General features: G+C 42.6%; 1 protein-coding gene across 1 annotated transcript; it reads left to right on the forward strand.

Moving 5' to 3' along the window:
- Window positions 1-4,965: 4,965 nt before the first annotated feature.
- WIPF3 (WAS/WASL interacting protein family member 3) lies at window positions 4,966-25,032 on the forward strand (the record flags this gene model as incomplete). The annotated part of the gene is made up of 7 exons (XM_080611529.1): window positions 4,966-5,049; window positions 18,553-18,685; window positions 19,308-19,436; window positions 20,897-21,637; window positions 23,131-23,277; window positions 23,954-24,055; window positions 24,992-25,032. 7 exons carry the CDS (start codon window positions 4,966-4,968, stop codon window positions 25,030-25,032), a joined length of 1,377 nt encoding a protein of 458 aa, XP_080467655.1.
- Between the last annotated feature and the right edge of the window lie 195 nt (window positions 25,033-25,227).

Consider the following 25,227-nt stretch of genomic DNA (forward strand, 5'->3'; position numbering starts at 1 on the left):
TAAAAGGGTTGCATTTTCAGTTCCAGCCATGTCACTTCGTATTAATGGCTATACCACTTAAAGACCTAAGGACTGTAGCCATTTAAACAAATATGCTACTAGTTAAGAAATGTTTTTGTGTATAAATGCATATTATGTGCACTTAAATAATTGTGATTTTTTTCTCTCTCTCTTGTCTTTTTCCCTTCTAGACATTAAAAGTTTCATGCCTTCTCTTTCCATGATGGGTGAAGGTATTTCAGCATAGCCTTTGCAGATAGACCTGTGCTTGTCCTGCTGAGCGTCAGTGTGGAGATGTGTCAGCTGCTGTCCAACACCTGCATTACTTCTTAGTGTGGCCCTGTGCTGCCAGCAGGACTTTGGCTTAGTTGTAAGCCCAGCACTGTGGCAGTGACACTTGAGGAAGTAACCTTTAGGGACTGCTTGGATCAGAGCTCGTGTACGTCTGGTGGCTGGGCAAGGTAAGACCAAATCTGCATAAAAGCCTAGGCAAAGGTATTGGGTTTTCCACAGGTGAATTCAGCACAGGACTGAGAGACCAGAGCATGAAGAAGAAAGTTCTTCACCTATTCTGCTTGTCTGTGCTCAGAATCAGAGTCTGGGTGAAGACTTTATTTAAGCTTTCAGAAATTTGGAACTAGAGTTCTACATCCAGGACTGCACTGTGGTGCTTAAACCCATCTGCTATTCAGGCAGGCACTATGAGAAGAAGCAAGGAACAATCTGTGACACCTAAATTACCAGTTTTAGAATTACCCTTACCAAGAGTACAAAGAGGCTGATTGTTTTGAGATCAGTTCACTGACTGATGGAATGACTCGTGAGAAGTAGAACAGCTCAAAAAGTATAACTAGTCCTTGTAAATGTACTTCTGAATTATAATTCTTCAATTTCACAAAGCTGATGCTGAGAGGTAGGAGAAACTTTTGCTTGATATAAGGTAGAGTCATCTGCAGTGGAGTGCAAATGGGATTAAACTAAGAAAAGGAGAAATTAGGCTGAGTGTCACGAAAACTGAACTATGAGAGTTATTTGACTGTGAAAGAGCTTCCCAAAGGAAATAATACAAGCCACATTATTTGGGACACCTAAAATTAGACTTCAGAAAGCACTAAAAATAATGTACAACCTTGCTTTGGAAGGCAGGTGGACTAGAAAAGGCAGGGTTTGGGATTTTCCTGGGTTTTTTTTGCAATAAATTCTGCAATTGTTGGGCCTGATTCTGTTCCATGATATGGAAATCAAGGGATTTGATTACCTTTGGCCTGAGAAAACTGAGGCTAAAAATGCAGGCTTCTCTCCTCCACCTATGCCAACTTTTTAAACTGTATCTTTTTGTTTCTGTCCTTCAGGGGTAGTTCAGACCCCTCTCTTCCAGTTACAAATATGTATATTTAGAGGAGAGGAGAAAGGACATGTGTGCCTTAAGGACCCTTCATGGCATTTCCCTCTTTTCTAGCTCGTAACAGACACTAGAACTGATCAACAGGATACTCCTATTTTGGTTTTAATTCATAGAATCATATCATAGAATCATAGAATAGTTAGGGTTGGAAAGCACCTTAAGATCATCAAGTTCCAACCCCCCTGCCATGGGCAGGAACACCTCACACTAAACCATGCCACCCAAGTCTCTGTCCAACCTGGTCTTGAGCAGCACCAGGGATGGAGCATTCACAACCTCCCTGGGCAACCCATTCCAGTGCCTCACCACCCTCACAGTAAACAATTTCTTCCTTATGTCTAACCCAAACTTTCCCTGTTTAAGTTGGAACAGGCTGCCCAGGGAGGTTGTGGAGTCTCCTTCTCTGGAGACATTCAAAACCCGCCTGGACACATTCCTGTGTAACCTTATCTAGGTGTTCCTGCTCTGGCAGGGGGATTGGACTAGATGATCTTTTGAGGTCCCTTCCAATCTCTAACATACTGTGATACTGTGATACTGTGAACCCATTACCCATTGTCCTATCGTTACAGTCCCTGATGAAGAGTCCTTCTCCAGCATCCTTGTAGGCACCATGTTCTGAAACTATTGTCTGAAACTGCTAGCCATATTATAACTAGCAGCTTCATGGGTGAGGAGCTGAGTGTGGAGAGAAAGAAGAAGAAAGTGAAATACAGCCTTTAACCAAGGAATAGAGGCCTTCAAGTAACATATGTTGATATATTGAAAATGTTGCAGACATCCATAATTTTCTTTAAATACCATATAAGATAGGTGCAGTAATACAAAAGAGGTTCTCAAAGCTAGTCCTACATATTCCAGTGTGTAGATTGTGCAGTTATGACTAAATTTTAATACCCTTTTTATTATTGTAAGTTAGATTGAAGATCATAGAATCATAGAACCTTTATCTACATACAGTCTTTCTTTGCTGTCATTGTCTACTTTTGTGAATGACAGCACTCCTCCTTCCAAAGCTTGAACAAATAGAACCTTTCTGTGGAAAACGGCTTTTCATTGTGTAGGCATGAGATGTGATCACCTTCACACTGTAACAGTAATTCTATAAAAGACTTATCAATATGTGTGCACAGGACATCAAGCCTCTGAGTTTGTGATAAGAGAAAGAAAGACACATATACAGAGTTTTCTGAAAGCTAATTCATTTGTAGAGGATTTGAAACAGCATAGGAGGAAAGCTATAGTGTGTCTCCAGTATTTCATTCAAGTGCTGTGTACTATAGCCCTCCAAAATGCATTCTTCTCTTCTGGAGGAGATTCAGGGGGATTCAGGATAGGGGAGTGGAATACATGGTAAAGTGAACACTACCTCTGCACTGAATTTTGGGTTGCAGATCACACAGTTTCTGTTCTGGAACTTACACTGGAGGAATGGGCACTGGGGCAGGGGCTGGTAAAAGAGGCAGCTAGAGAAGTCATTTGGTTGTGTTTCAGACTGTGACTTCTAAATACCAAGAGCCGATTCCCATTTCCTTTCTCCCACTGCTGCTCGCCTCCAATGTGCTTTACCTCCTGCTGCCACGCATGTGGTCTGCCACAGAAGTGTGGGTTGTATTTTTTTTCAATTTGACTAAGAGCATATTTCCTAATCTAAACCCTTAATGAAGACAAAAGGTCTGTATTGCAGGGTAGGAAGATACTAACCCGAAACATGTTATTAGCAGGGAAGAGTCAGTCTCCTTATGTCCATGTTTTTGAATGACTTAATTGAGGAGAAGAGCTCTCTTCTGATAATAGCTTTTTGCATAGGGTGACAATGAGGGTGGAATGGTGGAGATGCTGTGATGCCTGCTTTCTTGGAAAGCTTCATTAAGCCATTATTAAAGTGACTGTAACCAATTCTGTTACGGATCCAGAGTGCTTTGATATGCTAGTCCTTCGCATAGCAATCTCTCAAGGAAGAAAGCAAGTATTGCAGAGGCTTTGCATATTTAATTTTTGCTTGATCTTCCATAGAATTTTACAAAATACAGCAGAGTGGAAAATACTCAGGTATTACCTAGATGTTGTTCATGTACACTAGGTAGGAAATGGACAAGGCTGCATATATGTTTTAACTTCATTGCCTCTTCTAATCTATCCCTAGCAAAACAGCCAAGTATTCCCCTAAAGATTGTAACTTGCCTCGTTTCTGTCTTGTCTTCTTTCCTGAAATTCTCCAGATTTAACTGTCTCATGACTCCTGCTTACACAGGTGATTCTTGAATTTCTTGACCAAAAGGTTTCAGACAGCTGGAAAAGCATAGAGTGCCTGCTTTTAAAAAACGAGGGATGAGGGAAATAGGGCCTGGGAATTGTGGTCCATTCAACTTAACAACAATTTCTAAGAAAACATCAAAATGCGTAACATGTTTCTAAATGCTTGGAGGAGACAAGAAAAGAAATTATCATCTAAAGAGGTGTATAAAGAGCAAATGTGTCAAATCAATGTAATTTCCGGCTAAGGTAAGGCCTTACAGAAAGGAAAGAAATAGTGGATGTCATATTTTTCTTCATTGTAGGATTTTGACACTGTTCCACGTGACATTATGGAGAATCTCAGAAGACAGTCATGACATGGTAGACATAAAATTAAATGTAAAATCGTGTTTGGAGCATTTATCCAAGAATCGCTATCAAAATAAAAGAAGTTATGAAGTGTGGCTTGCAGAAGGCTCCCTTTGGCACTGCCTAGTACTTTTCATTTGCAGTTTTACTGATGAAATACAGCAGTTGCATATTAACTTCACAGATGACCTCAGATTGAGAGGGTATGCAGTCACCCTGGGGGCTGGTTTAGAGATGAAAATCAGTAAGTGATGCACTGTTATTCTGCAGGAGACATTTTAGGGGAAAAAAAAGGATATGGCTTTTGTTGGAAGATCTGTATCTTTTTCATCAGTGTATTACAGAAGAATTGTGAACAGTTAACATTTAAAATGGCAGGAAAGACTCATGTGCCTTGAATTCTTGAAAAGTCTGGTACTTATATGTTGTCATTTGGTAATAGAAGCTTCAATTTGTAGTTATTATTCTCTTTTCTTTCTTTTTAACATTAGAGGAAGTCCAGTGTACCTTACGAAGTTCCTTACTCTGCCCTTAGAACAGCAAACTTCTGGCTTAAAGTCAACAGAGTTTTTGTTCCAGCAGAAATGTCTACATGTGATTTGTTCTCCATTGACTTGCATTTCAGGGCTATGAGGTAGATTAAGGCAAGGTGCAACAGTTAAATCTGAACAGGCTGGCATCTATGCGTTTGGTATTCGTGGCACTTGTCCAGATCTGTGAGCTTGCTTTTTAGATGAATGTTGTATCACAGTATGCTAGAGATTGGAAGGGACAATTCTTCAGTCTGCCGAGAGCTAGAAATTTGGCTGATCTTCAGCTTACAGGGTATAAACACATTCTTTTTTTTTTCCCTCCCATTTTTCCTATTTCTCTTTCTCCTCCCTTCCTTCCCCTCAAGGACATAGACTTTGGCTGTATTTTTCATAACTGCTTGAAGCTAGAAGTCTGAACGGATGCCTGTGCCGCCGCCACCACCACCACCACCTCCTCCACCACCTCCACCTCCTTCTGGAGGGCCCCCTCCACCACCGCCTTTGGTAAGATTGACTTTTCATCTCTACTAGAAAAAGCTTAGCTGTAGGAGCCCGTTCAGTTCATTTATGACTGAGTATATATTGGGATGCATGCTTAAAATATTTCTGCTGCTAGGGGTGCAGGATCAAAAAGTTCAGAGGTGATTGCATTAGGATGCATATGGTGAGACCTTAGCATTTGTGAACACTTCTCCAGCCGCAGGGAACTCATTTATGTATTGGTAACATGCAGGTGGTAAATGTTAATTTCTTCATCCTCTTTCTTAAGCTTCTATTAAGACTCACAGTGTTCAGCTGTAGGTGTTGCTTTTTCTAGCACATGCTGTCTTCCCAGGGATACAGCACAATATGCTTTTATACATGTGCGGGAACAATTACTGCTTGTAACAGATCATTACTTTGTTGTGTTATGAAGTAGAACATGTGCCCTGCCAACATGTTTGCTGTAAGTGGAGGATGCTCTGAGTGGAGTTTCAGGGTATTACATTTTCCTACAATCACAACTATTGTACCTATGGTAAAACATGCTTAAGTAATTCTTTGTATTTTGCTCTGATTTGTTCGTAGCCTATTTCTGCATTGAAATTCTTAGAACATTTTTGAAATAGTGAAGCCTGGCATGGCTGTGTTTAAGATATCAAATCTCTCCTGGCTTTTTTTTTTTTTCATACATTTTTCTGTCACTGCTGTACTTGTGGTAAATGTTAGTCCCTGTAGCAAAGTATGTGGTACTTCAAATGTACTTCAGTTTTGGGGTATTTTTAAAGAACCTTATTTTTCCCTTCCATTCTCTGGCATTTTTGCCTGTTCTGTTCCCATGAAGGTCTGTTGATTTTGTTTGATACTGTTCTTATGTTATCTTCTTCCCGAAGGAGGTTTCCTTGCATGTTCCTCTCTGCTGCTTGGTGGCAGAACCATTTTGTAAAACTCTCTATGAATTGTGGAGATGAAGAGGAGGAAGATAAAGAAAACACATGAAATAAGCAGTGTTTGACTCCTTTTACCATTCTGGTTTGACTTTGGGCACCATGAGCAGAGATAGCAGCTCTTCTGGGTTGGTACACAACCTATAGTTAGATACTGAAATATGTGGGCTGAATTTTGTGAGCAACTTAATGCCCAGCAATTAACGTCAACAGAAGCTGCAAGTGTTCTTATCCTAATAAATTTAGCTCAGTAAAGTATCTAGAAACATTTTTAGACTCCTCTAACATATGGTAGTTGTAAATGACTTGGGAAAGTTAAGAGGATGCCTGGGGACCAGTATGACCAAGTTTGGGAATTTTTGTTTTCCCTTCTTTTCTAATGACTAAAACCAATACTGTGATAAGGTTTTGATACAAGAAGGCTTATACTGTATTTCTGTGGTTTAGTTAGATCAGTCTATTTCAGATGTGATCTTCTATGCATAAGACATGCAGAATTTAGGAAGCTTTATCTTGGTGATATGATGCAAACTAGACATATTTCTAATGTCTCTATTTAAGCCTTCCTCTTGGTGAGTGTTGACACCAAAAAGAGCAAATGAACTAATAATAAAGGATTAGTAAAATAACGACAGAACGTTGTTTTTTCTGCAATAGCGTAAGGCCTTTTCCCTGTCAAAACTGAATGAGAGAGGACTGACTGATAGGATCTGTAGTCTGTTTGGTGTGTTCAGCAGAAGCACAGTGTAAGTCAGCTCTCCAGCTGGTGCCAAGTTGCAGAGTAAAATCTTGTAATTGAGGAAATAATGAAAAATTGCTCCAGACCCTATTTTCTTTTACTAAGAAACTGTTTCCTAGGTGTTGGCATCTGTCTTTTACAGCTGCTAAACTGCCCACCTGTTGTTACACTTCCTGCATCTACAGTTGGAGGACGGAAGAAGAAAAAAATTCTAACAGGCATGTAGCTTTAAGGAACACCTGCAAAACAAATAAGTTTTATTTGGTCAACACCTGGAAATGTTCCAAAGTAAACAGCACTGTGATTAAATCAGAGCACTGTTTACATATTAGCAATTAAAAGTTAGGTTTTAATTTCGCTGTTGATATGCGGACAAGCCACTAGTTTAACTTACTTCATTTATGTTAAAGAGAAAAACATCTGTGAGTAGGCTGAGGTTTTAGAATCCTGTCATTTTGACTGATGCCATTCCATGGGTACCATAGACTTGTCTTGCTTTTCTAATTATATGGATAATAGAATCATAGAATGGTTTGGGTTGGAAGGGACATTAAAGACCGTCTGATTCCAACCCCTCTGCCACGGACAGGGACACCTTCCACTAGATCAGGTTGCTCAAAGCCCCATCCAACCTGGCCTTGATATTTTCCTCTCAATTTCATTATTACGAGATTTTTAGCAGCAGCAGTCACTACATTATCTCTTTTTCTAAGTATTTTTTTAGTGAATGTCGTGAGTCATGGTCCCCAAGGATACTGCAGTCCTTACTTCATTCAAATACTAAGCACTGTTGGCACTTGACTTTTTTGTACTGTTAACTCCCTCTTACGGCAGAAGAAAGTTAGATTCTTCCCTACTGTTTTCAAAGATCTTGGATATTCAGATATTGTGTAAGTACTTGTACTGAATTCTGGTCACAAAAGTTGTTGCAAGGCAATACTAAAGTGATTTGGATATGGTATTTAAGACATGCTAGGAGCCACCTGTGCCAAGCAGCTGAAAAGCTACTGGCTGTTAGAGTGTACTTAAAAGGAAACAAAATGGATTTTTCAGGAGGGAATGGTAGGGTATCAGCTGTAGCAGATGTAGGTGGCTGAGTCAAACGTAAATATAGCTGATTGGATTAATTGAGCATGTCTTCAAATGCCTGCCTTCTGGGGGTCATAGATAAAGATGAAAGGGATAAGTAAGCAGAATAAAACTGTACCCCAGTATATTTTCTAGCACTGACTTATAGAATTCAGATTTTCTCTCTTTCTCCCTCCACCCCAATAAAGAGATCTTAGAAAGGAGGCATTAGGATGTTTGCTCTAAACCTCTTCCAATTTTATAGGCATAAGTACATCACATAAGGAAGGGTTTTTTAAACAGGTTTTAGTTGTTGTTTTTTTTTTTTGAAACATTATGTTTTTATGGTTTGGTTTTTTTTAAAAAAAGCTTTCTGCTCCTGAAAAGTTTTTTTTTTTATTCTCCTTTTATTTCTTTTACCCCTTTTGCCTTTTAGTTTGGCATATCATAGAATCATTATGGTTGGAAGGGACCTCTGGAGATCACCCAGTCCAACCCCCTGCCAAGGCCACCTAAAGCAGGTTCCACAGGAATGTGTCCAGGTGGGTTTTGAATATCTCCAGAGAGGGAGACTCCACAACCCCTCTGGGCAGCCTGTTCCAGTGCTCTGCCACCCTCTACATAAATAAGTTCTCCCTCATGTTGAGGTGAAACTTCCTGTGTTTTAGTTTATGGCCATTGTTCCTTGTCCTTCCACTGGGCATCACAGAATCTGGCACCATCCTCCTGGCACCCACCTTTGAGATATTTATATGCATTAATAAGATCCTCTGTCAGTCTCCTCCTCTCAACTAAATGGGACCAGCTCGTGCAATCTCTCCTCGTAAGAGAGATGCTCCAGACCCCTGGTCATCCTTCTGGCCTCTGCTAGACCTTCTCCAGAAGCTGCTTGTCTTCCTTGTGCTGAGGAGCCTAGAGCTGGTCATAGTACTCCAGATGTGGCCTCACCAGGATCAAGTGGAGGGGGAGGATCACCTCCCTCAATCTGCTGCCACATTTCTCCTGATGCACCCCAAATCTCTATTGTCCCTTCTGGCCACAAGGGCACACTGCTGTAGCCAATTTATCCACCAGTATTCCCAGATCCTTCTCAGCTAAACTGCTGGGAGGCATCCTGGTTAACTTTGGTTTGTTATGTTTCCTGGAGTAGATACCACCACTGAGACTGACTAAAAGTCTTCTTTACCTAATCTCCCAAGAGAGGATTGAGAGAGAATTTTGCTTTGATAAACCACATTCACTTTCTACATGCAGTGGTGGCTTGCTCACTGCTGTACAGCCTTTGTACTTTCGAATTCTTCGTGTTACAATCACTCATCACCTATTAAAATGTTAATATTGAAGGAAGTGTGGATGTGTAGCAGCCCTGCTGGGTAATGCCTTATTCAGAGAAGAAGTTTGTTTAATGATTCATATGTTTTGTGGAGTTTAAGAAAATACTTCTGCTCTCTTTAGAATTGTTATTATTAAAGTCTTAGCATAGAAATTAACCCCAAAAAGTTGTAAGGATTGGATGATTAAAGCCAGTAAAGTAGCACCAGGATTTTATTTGCCTTATTGGCATACTGAAAACTAGGAGAGCAGAAGAAGAAGGGAATATGGATACTTTAGTGAAAGGAGTGTGACACTTGAAATAATACTGAATGCTGGATAGCACGTGCATTAATCTTATGATTACATCACTCTTATGTACTCTAGAAAAAAATAAAAGAAATAAGATAAACATATGTAGATAAACATATGTCAGGGTTTACCACGTTATTCTGACCGTATTTTCTACCCCGTAGTAAAAAACTCAGAAAAGCAATTCCTCATGGTATAACACTATGATAAATGCACAATTTACAGAGGTGGATTTCCAAGGTTAAGAAAAACATCAACTGGTAGTTTTCCTTGGGGGAATGCTCTTTCCTCCTCCTCCACACAGTTGTTGGAGTGTAAACCTTGTTGAGCTGTTTCCTTCACCCTTCCAAACAAATTCAGAGCTGCAGTACTTACCTGAAGTTTGTGGGAGCTGGGCTTGTTCCTATGACATTTAGCACTACTGTTCTTTGGAAGGAGAAAATACAATATATGCAAAACAGCTTCGCTGAAAGTAATGATGATTTATGGTGTTTTGATTTGGTCTTACTTAATATAAGAGAATGTGTGCTTCTAAGTGTGTATGCATAATGTGTGTGCATGCTTGCCAGTCATTTATTGTAAAAATTAAGGTAATTCTTCAGTTTTCATTCAGACTCTTAGATGTGCAAGTCTAACACTGGAAGAACAGAATCATGCATAGTGCCAACTACAAAAGATGAAGGAATATGTTTATTAAAATTTAATGTGAGCTGTGAGTAAGATGACATTTAGTACTTTGTTATGAATTCCCTAAGTCAGGAGATACTAGATCATATTTATTGCAGATTGAGTGCATCTTGCTGATGACTGGCCATTGTGCAGACTGTGCTAAGGGCTGGGCTAAGTGCAGCTGAAATCTTTGAGAATGCTTTGTTCCAGCCAAAATAAAGGAAACTGGTTTATAGTGTTTTAATAATGTATCACATCTCATACCAGTCTGCTGTCATAACGAAGTGAGAGGCAATTATATAGAAAAAAATGGTGTGCCTTTGTGTGGTGTATGTCACTTAATTTTCACGTAGTGGAAAGCGTGGGATTGCTTAACTATGGCATCTTGAAGTGTTGCTGCTTTAGCCTTCTATTCTTGTAGTCAACAAATGCAGGAGGGGTAAGTGAGAGATAAGAAAGGTTTGGAAGGTGTAAAGGAAACCTGAATACTAATATTGCTCTGTGTGTTTCATGTTGACAGATACAAGAGCATGTGTGTTCATATGTGCTAATCTTGAATGCTTTACTTGAGATCTCTTAGGTGAGCACATTTAATGTATTTAGGTGGCGATTTCTGTTTTGCAGGTTTCTTCATAATGTTGTGTGTTGTTCATGTCTGCATGGAATGGAAAGCATTTAAATACATTTTTCTTATTTTTGCTCTCTTTCACGTGGATGATTTTCATATGAAAGTATAGAAATTGCAGCATGTCCTAGAGGTACCAGTGTAACTGATCAAACCCATGCAGTAGAAGCAGCCTAGCTGCAGAGAGTTAATTTACCATTCTAACCATAAGGTAATATTGCCCTTGAAAGCAATACGCAGTGGCTACATATTAAATTCCATCTGTCAATTAATGCTACACTTGTAGCCTTTTAATGAAAAGAGAACCCAGAATTATAGTGGTACTTGAGTTGGACTTCCTTGCATGGCTGGAAGGTGACATTGCAAGAAATGTTATTTCTCACTCTTCTCCTATCGTGGGCTGACCATAATTTTGCATGGATGCTGAAAGGCATTTCAGAAAGATGAGTAGCTTCTACACAGGTAACTGGGTGGGGAAAATGCCCTCCTGTTCTTAGAATGTGATACAATTTGTGATACATGTAGGTTGTGACATGTTGAATATTTTGTTATCAATACTCAAAGTAGTTATTGTGGGGACCCAGCTATGGTAGACAGAGAGAACAAACAGCGGTAGCATCACCAGCTCTACCAACAGTATATTCAGCCTCATGCTGCTTGATGTTTCCATTGCAATGCCAGGGTCTCAGTTTCCCTGTTTATAGGAGAATTTTTACTTCTGTTGTCAGCGATGCAGAGGAAATCTTGGGAATTTGAATAAAAAAGGAATTAGAAATCAAAAGGTGAAATTCAGATTTATTTTAGAAGCCAGTCTCAAGGTATTTTTGGTATCTGACTTAGGATCTTTCTGAACTGCTGGGAAACACATCTAGAGTAGTTTTTATTTCATACTGCCCCCATTTTCGTGGCTTCTGTTACTGCATACTTTCTTTTAGTGAAAGAACAGCCAGAATTTGTATTTAAAATGTGTGTGTCAGAAGGTTAAATACCCACAGAAAAGCTAAATGGCTCAGCAGGTATAAACCATCATATTGATTCTGTTGTGCTTTTGCATTCAGGCACAGAAATTTTGCAACCCACACTGGAAAACTTGAAGTACACCCTTGTTAATAAGCCCGCTGCTCCATTACTAACAGGACCAGTTGAACCTTTGAGTAGACAAGATTTTACATTGTCTGATGGAGTGATGCTAACATAAAATGAAGAGGGCTTTATTGGGCGCAGTGGTGTTTGAAATGAGCACTGGAATGCAGGTGTAGAGGAGAGAAACTCCTGCTATGCTATTCTTTCGTCTTCTGTTCCTGCCACTGTTTCTGCTGGTACACTTCGAGCAGGTCGATGTTAGAGCAGAGCAGGCACTGGGCTCTGCTCACACTGGGCTCTGCTCACACTGAAATGCCTCAGTATCCGGGACTAATGCCAGGACTAGGCGGCGGCTAAAACCCCGGGAAGAGGTCTGTAACAACTTTCTGCACAGTACTTCCCTTGCTAGAAGTTGAGGAACAAGGCTAGTGTAGGCACAGCCTATCTAAGTACACACATTGCTCGATGACCTTTTCAACCTGGCAGGTTCAGATTGCAGAACTTTGTGCAATGGAGGCTGAGATCACGGTTAATCGTTGTTGAGCTGGGTGTAGATGGGATCGTGAAATGCTGGTCCTGTCATTCTCTGGAAACAATGCCTTTATTGGCCGCCAAGAAGCTATTTGGCGGGTCCCCTTGCATGGTTTACCTCAGAAAAGTTGGCTGGAGAGTGACCGCTCACATGGGAAGCGTCTGAAGCTGAGCTTGCTCAAAGGCTGAGAGACTGCTGTGTTTAGCCATGTAGACGAAGTGCCAAGTATTAATTATTTCATCCTATGCTACACAGCAGAAACACAAGAAGCAGCTCTGATGTCGCGATTGACTGTGCAGGTGGAGTCTTGTGCTGTGGCGAGGTTTCCCATCATTAAAATGCTTTAAATGAGAGGTCAGGGTTCTATTGTGAATAGATGAACCCAAACTTGCACATACCAGATCTCACAAGCTTCTTTATAAGCAAACAGGTTAAAATACTTAAAATGAAAGCAGCCACATGCTTTATTGTTGAGACTTGTTGGGTTTTTCCTTAAGCTGGACGGGGAGATTGTTTTGATTTTTTTACTTTGCATTTGACGGTACATGCGTGAAACCACACCTGATGCATATTTAAAGTAACTTTAAGAAGGATGACAATACTCTTCTCTATTGTACTTCCGTTTGTGACTTCCTGGAAACTGGGTTTATTTTGTTATTTTAATCAGCTTTCTGTTGCAGTTGTGTTTCTCGGCACATTCTCAGGGGAGGCTTTAGCTGCTGCTCTGAGAATTCATTGTAAAAGCAATGCTCCTGCCTGCTGGGCAAACTGCTGCTGCTGCAAATACAGAATCATGAATTCTTGGCATAATTCTAATCTATTAATTTCACCTTGGGAAAACAAGTTCCTCTGGTGTTTCAGATTTCATGTTGGGCCACAAAAGCATAGATGACTTCGATAATCCTATGCTATGTCAAGGAAGATATCCTAGGTAGCTAGCACTGAGATTCCTGGTCATCTTACATATTCTTCTTTGTTCCCAAACAACCTCATTCTTATATTGAAAGATTATGACATTGTAGCTTGTTAGAATGTCCTGGCATCTTACTGTCAATGTATTCTTTTGCTGTTAGTTCTTGTTTGGAAAAGGGTGCAGTCTTTTAAAAACTTAAAAGAGTTTAATTTATGTAAATACATTAGTCCTGATGGTTACAGAGATCTCCTTATGGAGCATTTGTGGTCAGGATCTTGTGGTTAAGTGGAAGGAAGTTATAGAGTAAGTTGCTTGCAAGCAGGTCTCCCCTGTTCTTAGTCCATTCATTTTCATCACAGTGTTCCTAGAAGGGTATTTTAGCTGGACGTTGCCCCCTAAGGACTCTCACTGTGTGTCTGTGCCCTCCAAGACTGTTGTGAGCACCAGCCCTGTGCCTGGCTTTCCTTCAAAGGAGCTGGAGCCTTATGGCTGGATGGGGACACAGTCATCCTCTCTCCCTCTGTTCTCTCCTACTTGGAGAGCCTTGCTGTGCCATATGGGTGCTGAGAACACCCATCATCCTTCCTCAGATGATTTACCAACCCCCAACAAGCTGTGTTTTCCTCTCAATATTCCTTCTGACATGACTCACGTACAGTGTCACACAGCTACCTTCACCTTCTTTCCTGATCAATCTATATATGTCTTCACCAGAATTCTACTTATTGTTAATATAGGAGTAATATTTGGACAGGGACTTTTGTTATATTTCCAGTTGTTCAGGCTCTTCCTTGATGCTTTGCAGGTCCTTGAATTAAGGTTTAGGTGTTTCAGTTGGTGGATGATTTCTTTGGCCAGACCTGGCACTGTCACATTACTGACCGTATTGTCTATGCAACTATTGCTGCTTCTGCCCTGTCTGCTGTTCTACATGATGATTTTAATTGTCCATTGCCATGTTTGTACACTTTTTCTTTTGCATTTCTTAATGTAAGTTTGGCATCTGAATCATGTTGGATTGGATGCCAGAGAGGGCCAGCACTGGCCCGGGAACTCTTGTTTCCATGAATGTGTGTGTGTCTGTGATCCAGTATCCCTCACCCTAGAGCTTTCTGTTCATTCTTCTTTCATAGAATCATAGAATGGTTAGGGTTGGAAAGGACTTCAAGATCATTTCGTTCCAATCCCCTCATCTGGTTCCAATTCCAACCTTTATCTTGCTGCAACGTCTTTCCCTTCTTCAAAAGCCAAACCTGGGGTGTTGCACACTGCACTGGTGAAGATGCCTTGTCTCAGCCCGTCTGTGCAGGTTTGGCCGAGCACGGCAGAGAAAAAAATAATACAAAGGCAAGGGTTTGTTAAGGGGTGTCCTCAAACTCTTCTTTTACGAAAATACGTGCTGCTTATGCCTTGTGCCAGCATCTGTGACCTGCAGTACCTGCCTGGAGTCCAGAGGATTTCCCCTTTTCTGTGTGCAGGGATGCTCTTAAAAATCTGAAAGACAACAGTTAGCACTACTATAAACTTCTTCAAATGCCTGGTGCCTTCTGCATTTACATCAGTTTAGTATCTGAACACGTATACCTCTTAAATATTTAAAGTATCATAGGAGCCCAGAGGGTAGGTCAATGCTCCCATCTGTCTTGCAAGATGTAAGGTGACTTTCCCAATGAGATGCAAGTACCTCAGCAGTCATACTCCCAGAAATGGAGCTCATTGCCATGGATTTCAGTCCATTTTCCTTAAAACCAAAAGTCTCTCAGCAAGTAATTTGCCTGACACAATCCAATTTGGGGTGTTAAGATTGTGATTAATCAGAGCCAGACCTTGTGTGGTCCGTATATACAATATAAACAGAGCTGTTCTCCTAAACAAAATGATTCACTTTCACAGAATTCGTAAATGGAAGAAACTGTTACGAACCATGGGCTTCCTGCCCACTGCAAGGTACTGCATGTCAACAAGTAGCTCTGCATGGGGCATGATGACTTGTGCTTCACAAAACCCACTTCTGCCAGAGAGGATCCAGCCTTGATCTGAAGCCCAAGAAACTGGTAGCCTGCTGCCACCCGCAGCCCTTTGCTGCAGGGAACTGTCAGTCTTGCTGCTCCCATACTTGCTGCTTTCTAATCAGAGCTTCCCCGGCTGTGTCTTCCGTTAATTCACCAAATCCCTGTCTCTGCTGAGTCCTCATCAGCATTTCCCTGTGAAGGTCAGTGTGTTGTGCAGGCAGACCACCCTCAGGTAGATTTCGAGGCTGGCAGACCACACTGAGCTGCTAAAACCTGAACTGTTTCCTCCATCCTATTTGAATGCCGCTTTGGCTGTTTCCTGTGCAGCTCCAGGTTTACAGCGTTATTTTACAGATCTGCAGACCAGAACTGAACCTGTAATTTCATTTTTGCTCACATGATCTTTTCTGAAAGGGTAAAATATCTCAGAGGAGTATGCTATCCCTCCTTGCCACAGCACTGTGCTAGGAGGTCAGGCACACTGCTGGAGCCCATTGCCAGATTCAGGCTTGTGGCACTCTGGACGCAGGCTTTCCTTTCAGAGGTATGGCCAGAACTTTTCATCCTGTCGTTGTCAGCTTTAAATTTATATATTATGAATCTTCTGGGTTTTTCTTATCATTTTCCCTTCATTAGTTTCTCCCCCAGTGGTGGGGGAGCATGTTTTGATTTGTTGTCCTTTTTCTCAGCTCCTCAAGCTGCAGTGGTTTGGATCTCTGTATAACCGTGCTGTCCTCATCCATTTCCCTGCCAATCTCAGTTATCAGCTGCAAATTTTGAAATGCTTATTTCCATCACTGGTGATTTACACTCTGGAATGTCACTCTAGATATTGTGATTTGATGGTATTTTCCTGTTTACAGGTACAATGCTCAAGCATTGACCCTATACATTACTCAAGGGCAAAGCTGAGCATGTAATTTTGGACACTGAAGACAGAACTAGTGGAGTCTGGTGAGATGAAAAGGGAGGAGTTCACTTACATCTAGGCTATTTACATGTGTGGTTTGATCTGTTCTATTTCCAAGAATGTATTGAATGTGCCATTCTTTGTGTCTGAAATAGTAGCAGAATAACCTAGTGGTTACTAAGGTAATGAGAACCCACCGTTCTCTAACCAATTCATGTAAATAAAGTATGGAATTTAATTTCACCCTGTGTTACCTGAGGCAGCTCTGGCATCTGATAAAACAACTGATCTTCACATTCTTCTCCTCTTCCCTTCTGATTTTCACTGAAAGATTGAGATGTTTCTCTTTGTGTAAATAAATGTGGCTGCCCTGCAGATGGCAGGGTAGAAAGCAGCCTCAAGATTACATCTTTTGTCTTGCAGCTGGCTGTCCTCAGTGACTCAAAATATATTTTTCTTCATGCTGAAACGCTTCTATTGCATGTGATTAGGATTGAGGATTTGGCACCCATAGAATTCCTCTTTTTCTCTTGATACACGACTTACATGTTTGGTATCTGTTCTTGTGCTATGGATTGCAGGCATAGCATGAGTGTGCATCCCAGATTAATTTTTTAATCAACAGGAGGAAGGTTCCTTTCTGATTGTGTATCACAAAGCAATACGGTGAAAACATGCGTTTGCAAACACTGGACACCAGTAGGTGAATGGGTGAGAGACTTACCTGGGGAAATGGTTATTGACAGGGACTGTCACTGGCCTTGGGAGTGCAGGCAGCAAACAACAAACCCAAAGGAACTCTGACTGCTGTGCAACCAGGCAACACTACACCCCGGAGCATCCTGACTTCGTAATGGAAAAAGAGAATCCATATCAAGCTACTCAGCAGCTAATCAATCACCCGAGTCCACCAGGCTGGGCAGGGAAGATTGTATCTCTCACATACACAAGGAGGAAGAAGAAGCAGCTGGGGCATGGGATGGAGTTGTGCTTGAAGTAAGGGGATCTATCGAAAGAGAAAGGCATCTTGTTTGCTGCACTATGGGCCTGCGGAATAGTGCTGCTGCTTTTATATGCTACAGATTGTGAACAAATTAATCTCTTAACCATGTTACAGTGATATCAAGTCATGGGTCAGTCATGAATACAACCTGTCACATGTGGGGTATTTTAATAGCTATTGGCATATGAAGACCTCATGTTTCAGTAGCCTATCTGCTCAGAGAACAGGATCAGGGAGATGAAGTGGACAGCTGGCATAATATATGGACACTTGAACCCGGAAGCAAAAAGACAGCTGCTGGATCTAATTTTAAACAAGTCTTGATCAGATCCATCTAGATCCCAGTTGTCCTGATACTGCAAAGTCACTAGCGGGAGCAGAGAGGTGTGAAGTTGAAGATACGGGTAGAAAGCTTTTGTGAGAAGGGGAATCGTCCTCTTGCAGTTATGGTATTTCCATTTCTCACAGTGAGTATTATCAGCTTACAGAAAATGTGAGTGGAAAGAGTTCCTGGCTGGTCTAACACTGCTTACACTGGCAGCTTTTCTGGGCTGCCTTAATGGGCAGCGGGACAGGCTGTCCCGTGAGCACAAGGGCAGGTAGCGCTGCTTCAGATTAGGAAACCGTGTGATAGTGGGGGGGGGAAGGTTCTAATATTTTAAAATAATATAGGTTACAGCCTCGGTCAGGTTTTAATTCTGAGTTTTACATCAGGTGTCAGGAATGCTGCGGGCATTAGCAGCGGCCTGGAGTGCCATCTAGTGGGGCTCTGAGGAGCTAGCTTGGTTTTGGTTTGGTTTTGTTAGGTACAAAAATAACCACAAGTGAAGTTTCATTAGCATAATTCTTCGTTTAAGATGAGGAAATCTGACATTTTATTAATTCAGCAGCTGGGCAAGTATTTTCGATTTTGGTTTTGCTTTCAGAATGCTATCATCAAGTTGTTTTTTTTTCTGTTTTCAAGGAATCATAGAATCATAGAATAGTTAGGGTTGGAAAGGACCTTAAGATCATCAAGTTCCAACCCCCCTGCCATGGGCAGGGACACCCCACACTAAACCATGCCACCCAAGGCTTCGTCCAACCTGGCCTTGAACACCGCCAGGGATGGAGCATTCACAACTTCCCTGGGCAACCCATTCCAGTGCCTCACCACCCTTACAGTAAAGAATTTCTTTCTTATATCCAATCTAAACTTCCCCTGTTTAAGTTTCTGTGTTAAACTTTCAGCTTTCCTGCCTCCTGTACAAATGGATCCTGTTCTTGTTGATTCAACGCAAAGGCCTTGAAATGGCTGCTAAGGATGGTTAATTTCTAATATTCTACCCTGCGTCTGCTTATGTGTCCTTTCGAAGCATCCATTTCTGTGTGTACCTCCCATCTAATGCTCTTATTGCCCACAGGCAAGCTCAGAGGTACCAAAGCTGCGAAAGGAAGACCAAAAGGCACGGAATGCACTCTTGGCTGATATCCAGCAGGGAACTCGCTTAAGAAAAGTGACTCAAATCAATGACCGCAGCGCACCACAGATTGAGAGTAAGTGTGTGCTCCTGAGCAAGGTCCTGGGTGAACTGCACTCAGTCATGGAGGTCTTTTGGATGAGGTTCAAACTGAAGGGCAGGTTTGAAGTTCAGCAAAGGGCTGCATCTTCACAGGGCTTTAGGGTGCGGAGAGGGGACACTTTTTAAACTTGCATCCTGCTCTAAGATCAGTAACTATAAACACTTCATAATAGCTCTGTAACTGATCCCCTTAACAGGGATTCCTCATCCCAAAAAATCACAAATGATGAAATCTTTGAGAGTTTCTCAATAAAATGTTTAAGTGGGAATTGTTGGCTTTAGCAAAAAAGTTGTTCTTTACTAATAAGAACAAAAAATACCAAAGAAATCTGGAAGCATAAATGTAATGTTGGCTAAACACAACTTTTCTGGTGTCATTACTGATGTGAGATTAAAAAGCACCAAAGAGTACTTTGCTCCAAGATACAGGTCAGAGAGTAATTAATGACAGTTTACTGTATTACCAGTAACTTTCCTTGCTAAGCCTACTTAAAGAGGGAAAAGTGTGGTCTTGGCTGTGTTTGGTGCCGAGTTTAGCAGTGTGAGGATGAAGTGACTTTCTGATATACCCTGGGTTTTTTGTTCTTTTTTAACAGAACCCAAAGGAACTAACAGAGATGGAGTTAACTCAGCTGTTAACAAAAGTGGCCCTCAGCAGCCCCTGGGAGGCTTATTTGCAGGGGGCTTTCCTGTCCTCAGACCAGCAGGCCAGAGGGACGTGTCAGGTAAGGGCTTCATTTGTGTCAAAGAATAGCTGGGAGAAGGGTGATTTGGGGTATAAGTACTTCGGCGTGAGCTTTATTGATTGATTTCTATTGGGGCTTTTTCTGAACCCTTATTTCATCATGTACCCGTGGCAGGCTCAATTAATAATGTGCTTAAAATCATCTTTCTAGATCTCAGTTGCCTTATTCCTTAAAATGCAAATAATGAGCTGGCTCTACATGGGCTAGGAAAGACATTGAATAGATTGTACAGAGTTTTGAGACTTTTTAATGAAAACTTCTAACTGTGCCTTGAATAGAGTATTGAAATCTGAGCTTATCAACTTCAGCACAAATGGTGAAGCAGTCCTATCTCCCTCCCTCCATTAGTGTGTATTTCTATGTTATTACAGGCTTGTGTGTTACTTTAAAGATCTGTATTTAAGATTTTTGCCCTCTGGCTTTTCTAAAGCACAGCTTTGAGCCAGAAAGGTAGCTTACTGACCTGACAAAGAAGGTTCTTGTTGCTTCACAAAGGCAGAAGGCAGGCATGTTGTGGGAGCCCTACTGTTGCTTTCACCTCAAGAAGTGCAGCATCAGTGAGGGGTGACTTGTAGAGTAGCAGATAATGGCCTCTAGCACTGCTGGGCAGCTGGTGCCTGCTCAGGGAAAGACAGATCTTGGCTCTACATCCAGAGTTGTTTGTTTCTTCCTGGAAGGCAAACCCACGATGCACAGCACTGCTTGTGCTAGGGCTTCCTCATACAGCATCAGCTGCAGTAGCTGCTGTGAGTTGTTGAATAGTTTCAATGGCCATGCCTATCAGACTATCTGAATACAGAATTGATGCCTTTTGTGACATCTTGCTTTGTGGAAAGTCCTTGACATTCCATCAGCAAAATACATTTTGTAAGGTCAAGTGTCTGGGCATTTGCTGTTGAAAAAGAAACATCTGAACCTGTGCATTATGGGAAGGCTTTGGGCCTTGGTTTTAAGACCTTGGCTTTTATCGGTAGGATTGAGATTCATGTAAAGTTGGTGTGAAGTTTTTAATCTTAAGTGAGCACTTCAAGGGTGCAAGTTGCCGCATGTCAGTCTACTTGTGCTCTTTGAGGCCTCTTCGCTAGGACCCTCAATTCCTTCAAGCAGACGGCTCATCGATGTTCAGTAGGCTGTGCCAGGCACATGGGGCTGGTATGAAGATCCAGGGCTCTGCAGAAAAGCTGCTTCTCCTTAAATTATTCCATTTTGCAGAAACTGACGAGCAGGAGGAGAGCAGAGTCCCTGGTGCTCACTGGAAGCCACCATCTCCTAAACCCCGTTACACCAGGGGCAACATGTTGGATTATGAGGTGTTTTGGGAGAATTAGACACTCGGGGTCACCACTGGGGAGGGAAAGATGAAGAGCCTGCCCTTTGCAGCGTGTTGCCTGAGGAGCGGGAACAAAAAGCCAACGTATAACGTGTTACCTGTTTTCCAGCTGGGAAGCCCGGGCAGCTCCCTGGGATCCGTCCCGGGGTTCCCAAGCCCGCTGCCCCACCGAGCAGCAGCGCTGCCAACGCGAGCATCGTCCCCTCGCATCCCACCGAAGGTCCCAGGGCAGCTGCCCCACCAGATCCCCCCAGCGCCCCCCGAGGAGCCGGGGCGGGCCCCGGGCGGCCCAGCCTGCCGGCCCCCCCTCCACCGCCTCCTGCTTCCAGCAAACCTTCCCTCACCTTCCCCCCTCCTCCCGCTGTGCCCCCCCCAGCAGAGCGCCCTCCCAAAGGGGTGTCCCCCAGCGCGGTCCCTCCTCAGCCTGACAAACTCCCTCAGCTTCAGGCAGGTGCTCCACATGCACCCCCTCCACCTCCTCCTCCTCCTCCTCCCCTGCCCTTTGTGCCCCCCTGCGGGTTTCCAAGCAGGACAACCGATTTCCCGGCTGCTGCTCCCACCCCAGCTGAAGGCAGGGATTGCCTGCCTCCCACCCCGCCCCCCCCTCCGCCCCACGCACACCCCCTGACCTCCAACAGGCTCTCCCTCCTGCCCTCCCCAGCCTGTAACAGCGCTCCCGGCAGCGCTGACGTGCCCCCGCCGCTGCCCCCCAAGTCTCCCAACCTGCTGTCCCAGTTCCACAAGCCAAGCAGCATCCAGTCCTTGCCGCTCCCCCCCACCCCCGGCCTCCCGCAGCCCGCAGCAGCGGTGGCACCGGAGACCAGGAAGAAGAGGCCTGGCCGAGGTGCAGGTGAGAGAGGCATGTTGGAAGATGGGGGGGGTTTCCTTCCCTTTGGCCAGGCATGGAATTGCACTGGTGGCTGGACAGCCTGGAGGGGTGAGAATGAGGTGCAGGGACAGCTGAAGGATGAGGTCCATGGCATGGGAGGAACATCCGTAGGTTGCATGGCGTGCATGCAAGACGTCAGGTTCTTCTTAGCCCTGGGCACATGTCCCATATAGTTTAACTGTGATTCTTGGAAGTAACATGCTGATCAGCGAAAGCAACGTCCTTAGCACCGCTGGGCCGCTTCTTGCCTTTGTGTTGGCATTGCTGCATCTCCAGCAGTCTCCTAACAGTCTCCTAACAGGTAGGGCAGCGGAGTGCACACCACCGTGTCTGCCCCATCTGTGGCTGCTCAAGCACCAGCCCAGCCATGACACCCATCATGTCATGTACCCCTGCAGTCTGGAGCAATATTAGCAATGGCTGAGATACGTCACAGTAGAGAATAAAACAAAGATGGGGCAGCTCTAGCCATAGATGAGCAAGGGCAACACGGGTGCAGTCCTCTGCTTTTCAGTGCCTCCTGTGATGAAGGCAATGGGGCCAAAGGCTTCTCTGACTACTTGGGGAGCAGGGATATGAGCTATAGTGTGCCCTTGAGCAGATGGAGGGCATTTATCAGACTTCTCTGATATAATGAAGATAATTAAAAAAAAATGAGGCTAGATCTAGATGAGGGTTTGAGAAAAGGAGACAGCGACTTAATAAGGCACATCTGAGCAGAATGTTCTGTACCCTTGTGCTTCAGCAGCCACATGTTGAGGGAAAGATTACTGGTTCCCTTTGACAACCATGGGAAAGGCTGTCTGCAGGTCAGGCTTTCTGATGGGGATTAATGCTGCTCAGGAACTGTCTGATGAGCCATTATTTTATTGAGCTATCTATACCACATGGTGGCTCAACTCTCAAGGTTTCTGTCAAATTAGCCTGCCTGTCTCCTGGCTGCCCAGGGAGAGCAGCAGGTTGGAGAGGCCTTGGGCTCCTTCCCCCTTACACAGTGCCTGTGGTAGGTGTGCCCAGAAAATACAAACTTTGATGGCTCTTGCCAACTCCTCAGTGAAATCCACAAGAACAATGGTAATATCACTGCATGGCTGCCAGGGTGTCAGGAAATTGTTTTCTTTTAGAAATACCATTCCGCATGGTTGGATTGGGTTGGGGTTTTTTTCATTGAAGAAACTGCTTGCTCTTGTGAAAGTGGAATGATAGTCTTCCCCTCCAAACGGGACTAAACCATACTGCAGAATGCTGGACTTTCCTTAGAACTAGCATAGTGACTTTTAATGCTTAATGCTCTAAATCCATGGTCAGGCTTGACAAACAACAGCTATGAAGCTGGGTATGTTTGCCCCCAGTACTGCATTCCTTCTACACTTCCCCTCCTCTTCTGCAAAGCTTATGCTCGGTTTGTTAAATCACGATGATGTTTATGTGCTGGTCTGCTACTGCTTTTTCAGGAACTGGTGCTGGGAAGCTAGTCACACCTCCACAGCCACCAGCAAGATCACCTACAACTGAGCTTACCAGCAAGTCTGGAGTCTCAGCCTGGGCTGCAGTTCATGACCCGTACCCACCACTTAAAAATGGAAACATGCACATCATCGGTAATATCTCTAAATCAGATCTCTTAGCCTTAGTTAACAATTTCAGTATAAAAGCCTGTGTGTCTAAGACCTCAAAAAGTCAGTCAAGACTTTCTCACAGCACTAACAAGGTAGTATAACCAGAGCCATTAGAAATATTTTTGTACAACCTTACATAATGAGAGAAAATTAAGGCTTTTCATGGAGGCTTTGAATCATGCAGTAGACAAGAAAAGCTTGAGCTAGAATTCTTTAAGATTGTGAAAAGTTGCCATAATGTCCTTATATTACTGTTCTTAAAACCAGTTTGTGGATATTTAGTAGCTTCAATACTATAGAGCACAGACTGCTAAGAATTATTTTTGTGGTCTGATGAACTGGGCATTCATTCACAGCTAAATGGCCTGAAAACCACCTAGGAATTACCTCTGTACCGCAATATCATCAATGCAGGAAACTGGAACTGCAGCCAGGAGCTTAACTTCAGTTAGTAGCAGGTAGTGTTTGCAACTAAGCCAGAAAACTTGGATGGCTCACAGAAGTACTCACCACGATTGGTTATACAGAATGAGCCACTATCAATTCCAGGGGAAAACGAGTCAGCATTTTAAATTGAAATGACTTGTGGCATTTTTTATTATTATTTTTAAGTCTGTCTCTAACAGTGACTGATGTTTATTTCTCTGAAACTTCCCAGACGACTTTGAATCTAAATTTACTTTCCATTCTGTGGAAGATTTCCCCCCACCTGACGAATTCAAGCCATTTCAGAAAATCTATCCCAGCAAGATAGCTAGAGGTAAGTGTGTAAACATAAGAAGATCTGATAATTATCCAATAGGACTAGAAGTAGTGAGTGAAAATAAAGAACAGAAAGCAGCATTAACTTGAAGAACTGGGCTGCCGGCATAGGCACAGAGAGTAATGGGATTTGTTACAGTGGTAACAGGGACCAAAGGTATAATGAAAAGCTCTTAATTAATTAAAGTCTTAGGAGCTAAAAATAAAATTATGTAGCTTGGCATGCAGGCTGTGTTCTGTGGAGTGCTGAATTTGCAGAGCCCTTAATGTTAAGAACAGTGGTGTCACATAAGCAGACTTAGGCAGATACTGAGTTGGGTTTTTTTGTTCATGAACTTGTAAAATCACAAAAGAAAGGTGACTTGATCAGTGTCTTCCATCATGTTTTGAGTTAAATCCTGCACATGGCGTTTTACATACCTGAGTAACAAAGGGAGTTAGTACCTGAGCCTTGTCGGGAAAGTAACAAACGACTGAACCTTGCTTCTCCTTTAACTTAAAAACTGGGTATCAGGTCACTGTGGTAAGAGCAAAAGTTCACCTATCCAGCTTTGAAAACTGGTAGTTGAAGGTGCTGAAAGATCTCATGCCTGTATTCTGCTTTTTATAAACCCATGCCTTTTCCATATTGTTAGCTCCAACTATCTTCAACTTTAAAGTTGAAGGGGATTTCTCTCTTTCCATGTCAAGGTACTTTGCATGACTTTTCATGGCAGCCTCTGTCAGTCTTAACTGTCTGCTGTATGATCTGATCAGAGACTTTTCACTGAAGGGCTTACACAGCATAAGCAATATATGTCTGTATATATATAGATATGTATCAGTTCAAGGGTTAGACATAAATGCAGCATCCCTGCTGTAGAACTGTGTCCAAAATACATACCCCAAAAACATATTTATCTCCTCTGATTAAACCTCTCCTATCTATTTACAGATCCCTCCAAAAATCCTCCATTAAGAACACACATTAGATGAGAAGAGTCTTCTGATGCTCTCTGGATTAGTATTCAAAAAAGAACAACATCAAGATAATATCTGAAACAGAGGGGTTCCCATTACAAGTGATAGAGATTGTATTTGAATTGCAAGTGCTGCACTGTTAACATTCTATAGACTGGAACAGCAATGTACATGATGCTTTTTGAACTGGACTACATACTACAGGAGTGT

The sequence above is a fragment of the Psittacula echo genome (genome assembly GCF_963264785.1).
Source record: "Psittacula echo genome assembly, chromosome: 2".
NCBI classification, from domain to species: Eukaryota; Metazoa; Chordata; class Aves; order Psittaciformes; family Psittacidae; genus Psittacula; species Psittacula echo.